The sequence below is a fragment of the Topomyia yanbarensis genome, chromosome 1 (assembly GCF_030247195.1).
Source record: "Topomyia yanbarensis strain Yona2022 chromosome 1, ASM3024719v1, whole genome shotgun sequence".
In the NCBI taxonomy this organism is placed as follows: domain Eukaryota; kingdom Metazoa; phylum Arthropoda; class Insecta; order Diptera; family Culicidae; genus Topomyia; species Topomyia yanbarensis.
In genome coordinates this window covers 210,913,046-210,923,398 of record NC_080670.1, presented here as the reverse complement: position 1 = coordinate 210,923,398, position 10,353 = coordinate 210,913,046, and the positions used below count along the sequence as shown (strand labels likewise).

The following is a 10,353-nucleotide window of genomic DNA, read 5'->3' as shown; positions in this document are numbered from 1 at the left end:
TGAGACGTTTCTGATCAGCTGATTATTTCTTTTTTACTTCTTCTGACGTTACTCCGAGGGGTGCGACGTCCAACATTCGATCCAACATCAAACGAATCGGATTAACGGAAGATGTTTGTCGGACGAGTTTTTCTGTTCGCAGGAGTAGACTTGTTGGCAGAACCCACCGCTGGATTGTCAAACAAACGTCTAATGGATTGCCTAATATCAAAATTGATTGACATAAGTGCTGCCGGCTTATTTTTGTGTAACGCTTCAATTTAAAAATTCTGCAGGAAACGGAGTGCTCTGTCGATTTTTCTGTGCTCTGACAGTCCATGTACGTTGTTAACGCTGTGGACCGGTTTTGTTGGATTTCGGTGCACGATACGTTCGGCTATCGTCAGATTGGTTATCGAATATACGATTTTAATAAGCGACAAGATTGAACAACCCACAGATCTGCTTTTATTGGTGGTTCATTTAAGGCACCTCTTCTTAAAAAGTAGCGGGTCACAGATGCTCATTTACGTCACCTTATGACGTCAATTCGAACAAAATTTTGGAAAAACCTGAAACCGCCAAAAATCGCTGGTAAGTTCATTAAATGTCACGAACTGATGGCGGGCCTACTTCCGTTGAAAAAATAAACGGTTTGGGAACGACTCACATAAAACAAGGCTTGCTATTCCGTGAATGTCAGTTTTCTGTGACGTTGAAGAAATCAGTGAAATAAACAAACGGTTTTTCCGAAAGTTGCAAAATTTGCAATATTTCTCACGTGTTTTTTGTAAACGGCCAATAAGCATCCTGTCAAAATTCACTTTGAGAGAAAATTCCGGACAAACCGTAGCTCGCCGAGAATGGATGATAATATTTTATGAAAGAGAAAAGTTTTCTCTTTCGTTTGCTGTTGTGATTTATAATCGGCGATTAATGGTGTGTCCAGAATTTTCTCTCAAAGTGAACTTTGACAGTATGCTTATTGGCCCTTTTCAAAAAACGAGATTTCAGCTGGAAAATAATAATGTCCATCGAATTATTTACGTAAATTATGTCATAATTAAGCTAGACACAGTCAATAATCAATGCATATAGGAGATTATTAACGAAAATAGAAAATTTGGCTGCATTTATCAGCCCCATCATAGTCAAAAATATAGAGATCCTGTAAAAATCGGGACGTCTTTTTCTTCTTTAGGAAACCAGTGTTGTTGAAATACTTTTCCAATAACGCAGCACCGGGTTCGGGTCATTCGGGTGTCAGCGAACCGAGCGCCAGGTTTCACCGGAATCACCGGACCGACCTCGACACCCTACCGGGTAGCTCGTCAGTAGGCTAGATCTACTGCTGGAAACTAGTTCAAGTTGATGGGGACGAAACGGGGAGCTAAATAGCTCACGAAAACAAGCAGCGATGTTGGGATAAATTCACCGCTGAGGAATTCACAGTAGGGTAGATTCTAATTGGCTGGAAGCTAATTGGTTAAAAAATTCGGTATCGAGAGAAATTCCGCCACCGGGGAACTCTCAGTCGGAGTAGGGTGTAGTTTTACCGCCGGGTAGTATCTGAGTAGATCTCGATAAAGCTGGTGAGCTAAAAAACTCAAGAAAACAGCAATCGCTGTCGGGAGAAATTCCTCCATCGAGGAACTCTCAGTCGGAGTAGGGTGAGTTCATCACCGGGGACTATCCTAGTAGATCGTGATAAGAGTTGAATGACTCACGAAAACAGGAGCTGAACGGTTCAGAAATCAGCAGCTAAACGGGTACGTAACAGATGGAGACGAAAAGCAAGAGAAGAGAGTCGAGAGCTACATTTTTCTAAGGATGGATCAAGTGAGGCTCCGAGATAGCTGCGGAAAACTCGTGAGCAAAAGAAAGAGATGCGAAGAAAGCACAATGAACCCCCCCCCCCTCCCCCCAAGAAGTAATACCTTGATTAAGTTCGGTGGGGAAGAAGGACAAACAAAGAGTAACCCGGTCAAACCATTCGGAATTTGATTCGGAATCCTGAATGGAGTCATTATGGATTCCAAATCAAATGCAACAACCGATTCTGAGTCGGAATCGGTTGTTGCATTTGATTTGGAATCCATAATGACTCCATTCAGAAATCCGAACCGGTTCCGGAATGAGTTTAACTGGGAAGCAGTGTTTTAGGGGTTGAGCACGAAAGTGAGTCGTATGGGATGTACAGTGCCAATACACTCTATATGCCAGGTTTTTGAGCTATTTGAACCTCTGTAACAACATGCACCTTGACTTAAACTATTTACATCCGTGATTCGTTGGGTTTTACCAGCAACTCTGTCAACCTAAAGAATTAGATTCGCTAGCTAAAATAAGTGACAGATCTCTAAGTCTGGCCAAAATGGACGGTAGTAGAGTAAAATTTAATTTTTTATGCCGCTCATATTTCTAGATTCGAGCAATGTTGATGTTTGGCCTTGAAAGCAATTTTAAACAAACCGTACATTGCAAAGGATACATTTCAGTATTTCTTTCGAATGACAAAAACATCCATCAGTTGAGCAGGGAGATTGTGATTAATGCTTAAACGGTGAAAGTTTCGGTTCGCTCTTCCCGGGCCAGCTATGCAAAAAGCAAATTATCTCAATCCCTGTTTCAACTCAGATTAATACAGTCGTGATTCGCTGGTTGGACACTTTTCAACTGGACCGCTTTTTAGTTGGACCTCCGCTAGCTGGAACACTGTCCAACTAGAAAGCATCTGTCAACGTCAAAATCTCATGTCAAATTGACTTTGACAATCTATCTAACAATCTTTTACTAATGTCTTCTTTGGTGAGTTTTTGACATTTGTCAGTCGGTCCAACTAGCGAATTAAATTCGTTAGTTGGACATAGACTGTCGCCTAACTTTCGCCTAACGCCTAATGTACTTTCCCTGAAGCAATATTATCAATTTATTATTTATTCTTATTATATTTTTTGACTACACTATCTGGGGCTGGGTCATTCTAAAATGTGAAATCAAACGATGTAACGTTTTTGCGTCACTATTTTGAACGCTAATATCTTTGTTATTCATGGATGGAATTCTGAGTTAACTATTGCTATACTGCCCATGATCGCATATTTGTCCCGTTTTCTATGGGATTTCCTATTTTTATTGGGACTGATATGCGATCATGGGAAGTATATAGTTTAGTCGATAGGGAGCCCCTAGCGACCGAATCAAATACCACGAGACTACAAAGAGAGGTGCTGCGTATCCGTTTGAGTCAGTCGATGCTTGCATTCCAAATGAGCAACATCGTGACTATATCGTCCGAGCAGTATAATAAGCGGCAGAAGCTATGGCAGTTCTACAACCCGCACACAGTTAAACCATGCACAACTTGCACCCCGTTTCCTTGCTATGTGAAAAGTTTATCGTGCGCTGCGCGAGTTGAAACTCTGCATACACAAAAATAGAAATGCGATAGGTTCGAATCATGTGCACACAATGACTGGCAATGTAGGTGTGGGAAGGGTAGGTTGGTAGGGTGGGCTTGGATTGAGTTCAACCCTGCAGAATGCGACGTGTGTGGACTGCTTGTGAGTTTGCTAATCGGGATAACGCACAAGCTTCATATTTCGAATATACGATGTGCGAATTTATTATTATATGCGCGTACTGAGATGCGTGGCTTTGTTGGAGATTTATGCTAATTCAAGCTCTTGAAAAATGCTACATTTTTATTGTCACCGTGGTCGTGTCCTGTACTTTTATGTCCCCATTCTTTACTAAATCTAGTGTTACAAAAAATCGAAAGTCATTGAATGATAATCCATCATATTCGGCTTGTACTGTACGAACTGTACCTAGTTTTTTAATGTTTCCATTTAGAATAAAAAAAACTAACATTTAACTCCGACTAGAATAATAAAGAGACGCAATTGAAATTACTTAATATTTTAAAGATAAAATTTAAGTACTCAAATACCAGGAAATGGAATGCTCGGGTTATTGGTCAGTTATGTTCTCCTGGTCGGGAACAGTGTTGCCGTTTCCCGTAGTATTCTTGTCTAACACCGAAAAGACGCCGAATTCTTCTGGGTAAAGACTCGCCATGTCTATCGTTTGTTTACTATTTTTCTGTCAGTGTCATTCCAATCGAGCGCGAGACCTGTTAATGGCATTCGTTCGAGAAGGATTCGAAGAGATTTGCTTCGGATTGCGTGCTTTTAGTAGGTCTCGTGCTCGATTCCAATGACATTGACTGATAAATGGTAAACAAAAGATACAGATTGTGAATCTTTATTCAGATGGATTTAGCGTCTTTGTAACAAGTTACTCAGAAATCTTCAGAGTTGATCGCGTTTTACAAAATGATAAATTGAAGGGGACGTACATAGCGTAGTTGGTAAATCGATTGCCTTGTACGCAGCTCACCTGGGATTGATTCCCAACCCCCGCACATAGGGTTAGATTTTTCCAAACGAGGTTTCTCTATACCGAAAAGAGGCGGATGATCCTAAGGTTAAAAGCTCTATAATAAAAAAATGGGAAATTGAAATGGGTAGAAGTAAAGGCTTTGAAAATAATTTTTATCATCCTACTCATATCTCATATCAGACAGTCTGACAACTGAAGAAATTAACACGACTACACTCAGTTCGCCTGAAAATTGGTTCCAGCAAAGCATAGTAAAGTGGATACTGCGGAACGAGAAATACTCGTAGAGTTCAAGTGAATATGGCAAGAGCAAATTCGTGCTAAATGACGAATGGATCCCGATGGACAGTGTTTGTCTAAGGCCGCTTTCGTTATTAAAGACTCCTTGTAGAAGAGTTAAAGCTGACAGCGATGAAAAGTTCTTCGCCCGCTGGAGTGATTTCAGACTACAAAATGATCTGCGAATTGTCGCGGAACACTAGATCCACCTTTTATACATGGTCCCAAGCACTCATTTGGTAGTGGGTTACCCTTCAGGCTTGGAAACAATTTTTCACTAGTGGTCTATCCCCCGCATGTTTGTTCGTATGTCAGTGACGCCATCATCGCAAATGCGGCCACAGTCATAAATAAGCTGAAAAGTTCGTATAGAGGCTGTGAAACGGGGGAAGATGGTAGAAATCGTTCGGAGAGGAAGCAATAATAGGAGTTGCCGGTATGAAAATTCATAGCGTCGTTGAGTTAAACATATTTACCACCGATCTACGGCCTTCGGTGACATGAATGTTTTTCTGGTCAAACCACAATCGTGTTCCATACACCGCAAATAGCACTTATTTAGCCGCCTACATTTGAAATTGTCAATTCTGCAATAAATATAAACAAACAGTTCGTGAAGCTTCCCGTGTCAATGCACACTGCGATGAGAATCAAACTGTATAGAGAAAGAAAGGTGGGAGCAAACATTTTCAGTTGGGCAATATGAGTTGCTCAGAATTACTCAGAGAAGCCTATTGAAGTCAGAGATGGTCAAAATTAAATTCGAGAGCACAACTCAAGAACTTTTCTCAACGGTCAACAAGATCGTAACAGTAGCTTTCTAATTGAGTGTCGCATTGGGTACATTAAAAATAAGAATTGGGTTTGTGACGTCGAATTATAACTCCCATTGTTTTAATTCCATACCGATTCAAATAAAAACTCATCATCGATTCTGATATAATCATCGCCTGCATTTAATGAACGGTATTGTTCTAAAACAATTTGAAACGCAGAAAATAGACTTTGACATACAATAAAGACCAATTATTCTAACCGGAGGCAACTGCAGCGATTGACCTACCATCACACAAAACCCGGCTCCATCAATCGATAAACTATCATTCAACTCGAAACAATGCGGCATGTAGTACTGCTGCTTCTCACTTTACCGTTGCTGTTACGGAAAGTCGAACTCTCATTCGACCACCACCACCAGCGTTCGCTATCGTTCGCCGAACGCTTCTTTCCGCTAGCGATTTCCGCAGTTCTGAAACGTCACTTCAACCACTCGCACGAGGCTCTGCTTATAAACTGGGCATCCAACGGTTCGGCGAGTTCCCGGCAGCAGCAGCAGCAAGATCTACTTAATGATGTAATTCGCTGGACGAACGCTGAATTGGTAGTACGTTTTTTCCACCCTCGTGCGGATGTTGTTCGAGCTCGATTCTACAATCTACTCGTCGTGGATGGATACAGCAGTTTTCGTAAGATCTATGAAACGATGGACTATAAAACGTACGACTCGTCCGGATTCTATCTGATCGTCATAACCGGTGAAATTTACGAAGATTTGAACGAATTGCTTCGGTGGATGTTTGAAGATCTGTGGATATTGGATATTTTCAACGTGAATGTTTTAGTGGTTGCTAGTGATGGTAGCATACTGGTATACACGTTCTTTCCGTACAGAGAGTTTCATTGTGAAACGGTTAAACCTCTCCTATGGTTAAACTTTACTGGAACCATAGACATGGATGACATAGATTTGTACCCGAACCGGTTGAGAAGTTTTCACGGTTGTCCGTTGAAGGGTGGGACGTTTGAGGCGAAACCTTATACGATCATTCCCAAGCGAGGCAACGCTTCAGAGTTAGTCGTAAGCGGTTTCGAGGGAGATTTGATCGATTTACTGAAGCAGAGATTAAACTTTACGGTTCACTATCAAATCGCTCCGAATGGTTCCCAGTGGGGTTTCGCACGGGAAAAGGGGAACAGTACTGGTCTGATGAAGCTGATCCAAGAGGAACTGGTTGACTTCGGGGTTGGTTGTTTAGCATTCACCTATGATCGACACGTCTATTTGAAACCCGGAATAGCTCACTACACTAGTTTGGTATTGTTTGCAGTTTCCGCTGGACGTCCGTTCACTGCTTTCGAGAAGCTGTTTTGTCCGTTTAGTCCTACGGTCTGGTATTTAACTGTAGTCTATCTAGCCATCGGAACAGTTGTCATTTTTGGTTTACAATTCACCTCTCTTCGGGTGAGAAATTTTGTCTACGGCAGCGAACAGACAGCGGCCTATTTAAATTTACTGCAGATTTTCTTCGGTGGAGGGATCGGACGGACTCCTGGACGGAACTTTGCCCGAACCCTACTTCTGCTCTGGGTCATATTTTGTTTCGTGATTCGAACGCTGTATCAGGGATCCCTCTATCTCTACCTACAACGATCGATGAGTCATGCCCCACTGGAAACCATGGATGATATCCATCGCTCCGGAATTCCTTACTACATGTTAGAGATCGGCGAACGCTACTTCAACACGATGCCGCATATTTTGGAGAGGTAATGGATTTCTATTAAAAAAACAAGAAGTCAATAGTTTAACCGTTTATTTCGCAGAACTACGCTAGTCCCACCCGGCAAGGACAGTCTCGGTAAAACTATTGAACGTCTCGGCCGAGGTACGATCGACGGTGCAGTTCTGATTCCGCTTGATCAAGCGGCCTACCACAACAAGATCTACCCGAAGCGGGAGTTCGTGAACGTTGCGAAGGAACGTGTTGCAGTTTACCCGGTCGGGTTCTACTATCCGAAAAAGTCGGGTTTAACGGCCGTGTTTGACGAGCAGATTCGTAACATTCAGAGTACTGGATTGATCGATTTCTGGGTGCGGCGCTACGGAGATTGATTTCTCGCGGAAAAAAGTAATTGCCGCTGGACCGACAAAGCTCAGCAATCGGCATTTAGCCGGTGGATACCAGGTATTCGTTGGGTGCATCGCCATTAGCAGTTTTGTTTTTGTTCTGGAACTACTTTCCGATCGATTGGAAATTGCCGGAAGGATATTGCGGGTCATTAGGCATTGAATGCAGTAGTAATTGATGGCACATTTGTTGTATATAAATTGTGTCGTTTTCTTGTCAGGATTTATTTTCTTACGGAACATGGCGTCAATGCCATGGGTAATTCTTTTATTTGCGGGGTACAGTTTAGCAACGGTTGACTACGATTCAGCTGAATTGGTGGCCAGAATTATTGACAAATACTACGTCCAACGGCAAGTGCCGTTGTTAATACAGAGTGAACCACGCGCTAGGATAGTGGACCATGTTATCGGTCAGCTGCAGTTCTCTAGGGCGATTCAGTTCGATTCGTTCATTATTGGACACCAATCCTGGCACTACGTGTTATCTTTCATCGAAAAATATGCCGATTTACAGGACAATGAAATCCTGTACAGTTCGGAATTGTTCAATCCCTTCGGATACTACATCGTTGTGTTTCAGCACATCGCCGAAGCTGAAATCAAATCTGCATTTGAGACATTTTGGAACCTTCAAATCACCAGGGTTGTAATCGTCGTTACAAACGAAGACCAACCGCGACTGTACAATTATTCACCATACGACAGAAACAAGTGTGGAACACCTAACATCAACCGAATCAACATTTCCGAATCGTCACAGCTATTCCAAGCCATGTTCAACGATTTTCATAACTGCCCCCTCAAAATGGGCACCTTCGAGTCACCTCCCTTCATACACATCGCACAGCCGCCGGACAACGGACAACCCGCTGTAGACGGTTTCGAAGGGGACCTCATTAATACCATCGCTCGGAAGTTCCACTTCAGTTTGCAGATCATGCTACCCCCGGATGGTGCCCAGTGGGGCATCGCTCGACGCAACGGCAGTACCGGCTTGATGAAGATTCTACAGGATGAAATGGTACACTTCGGAATAGGTTGTCTTGGATTGATAGCTGATCGGAACGAGATTCTTGCACCTGGACGGCCACACTACGCATCAAGGGTGCTTTTCGTCGTTCCCGATGGTCGGCCGTATACAGCCGTCGAGAAGTTATTTCGTCCGTTCAACTGTAATGTCTGGATCGCGGTAGCCGTCACAATTGGCTTGGCTGGCCTCACAGTCCTAGTTCTTCAGTTTACATCTATCACGATTCGAGAATTCATCTACGGAGAAAATAACCGAAGCGCTTTCTTCAACACGATTGGCGTTTTCTTTACCGGATCCGTTGAACGAGCTCCGAAGCGGAATTTCGCTAGAACTCTTCTGTTTCTTTGGATAATGCACTGCTTCGTAATCCGATCGCTTTACCAAGGGTTACTGTTCAAGTATCTTCGCGGCGAGGCAACCCACAAAGCGGTAGAGACTCTAGAAGAGATCGAACAGTCAGATTTACACTATCACATGCTTAAGATTTCCGAGAGATTCTTTCAAGGAAACAGCCGAGTGTTAGGCCGCGTTCGTACCATCCAACCGGGGAACGACAGCCTGAACGTCGCAATGGATGCCGTTGCTACGAAACAGCTGCTCGACGGTGTCGTTATGGTATCTTCCGAGCACGTCGCTTTCCACAACAAACACAGAATCGACAAAGGATTCATAAGGAGTACCCGGGATAACATAGCAACCCTGCCGATTGTGATATACTATCCGAAGCGGTCGTTTCTGGTGCCGGAATTCAATCGGGTGATCGGTCAGATCCAGATGGCCGGCCTGATGAGCTACTGGGTTCAGCGATACGGTAACTACGATTTCTTCCCTAGGAAGGAAAGCAAAGAACAGCAACCGGTGCCGATGGATGTTCGGCAGCTGACGGGATGCTACGAAGCGTGTGCTGTTCTGTGGGTTCTAAGCTTCGTTGTGTTTCTGCTCGAGTGTTGGTCGCGGAAGCTGCGACTGCTGCGAATCGTTTTGGAGTTTCTTGCTAAACAGTAGGCTTGTAGAGGGGTTGAATGCTGCTTTTAAATTTTAATGAAATTGGATTATTTGTATGTTTGGTCCATCTGAATATAGTTCTAATAAATAAAAGCCTTGAAACCATCTTTTCTTAATGACTTGATGTGTATGCACGGTTGGTGTCCTCGTAGATCACTAAAGGGAAATTCAGGTACACTTATACGTCTTCTTGCAATGCAAATATTCTGCTTGCCCTCCTTTTTCTTCTTCACCACTGCCGAGTTCGACTACAGGGGAAAATCATTTTCTTTGGTCTTTTGGATGCAATAGAGCAAACTCAATTCTTCCAGGTACGACTACACACGCTGCATTCGATCGTCCTTAGGCGTGAAAAATCAAAAATACAAAGTCGATTTTGAAATTTTCCTTTACTCCCCCCTTTGAACAAAAATCGTCAAAAAGTCAATTTTCGTTAAAAAAAAATTTTCGAGATAACATCAAATTTTGATGCTGTATGTATTTTAAAGTCATTTGGCATCAATAATACCTGTTCGATTTGGAAATTCCCCCCTTTTGAACAAAAAAAAGTCGAAAAAAGTCGATTTTCGTCAAAAAATTTTTTTTGAGTTTACATCAAATCTCGACGTTTCATGCAGTTTAAAGTCATTTGGCATCAAAAATACAAAGTCGATTTTTAAATTTTCCTTTACTCCCCCCTTTGAACAAAAATCGTCAAAAAAAGTCAATTTTCGTTAAAAAAACATTTTTCGAGATAACATCAAAT

General features: G+C 42.5%; 3 protein-coding genes across 3 annotated transcripts in view; 2 read left to right on the top strand and 1 right to left on the bottom strand.

The window, feature by feature from the left end:
• The first annotated feature begins 5,779 nt into the window (after positions 1–5,779).
• Positions 5,780–7,555, top strand: LOC131676216 (ionotropic receptor 21a-like). Its single transcript, XM_058955337.1, has 2 exons — positions 5,780–7,209; positions 7,267–7,555. Exons 1-2 carry the CDS (start codon positions 5,780–5,782, stop codon positions 7,553–7,555), a joined length of 1,719 nt encoding a protein of 572 aa, XP_058811320.1.
• A 3-nt stretch (positions 7,556–7,558) lies between these two features.
• LOC131676215 (uncharacterized) lies at positions 7,559–9,608 on the top strand. Its single transcript, XM_058955336.1, has one exon. The coding sequence runs from the start codon at positions 7,749–7,751 to the stop codon at positions 9,606–9,608; it is 1,860 nt and encodes a 619-aa protein (XP_058811319.1). The 5' UTR covers positions 7,559–7,748.
• Positions 9,609–9,776: 168 nt separating this feature from the next.
• Positions 9,777–10,353, bottom strand: part of LOC131676214 (uncharacterized) — a 6,332-nt gene continuing 5,755 nt past the window's right edge. Inside the window, exon 2 of the mRNA XM_058955335.1 lies at positions 9,777–9,856. Within this exon, the coding sequence (XP_058811318.1) occupies positions 9,777–9,856 (80 nt within the window). The remainder of the gene's footprint in view (positions 9,857–10,353) is intronic.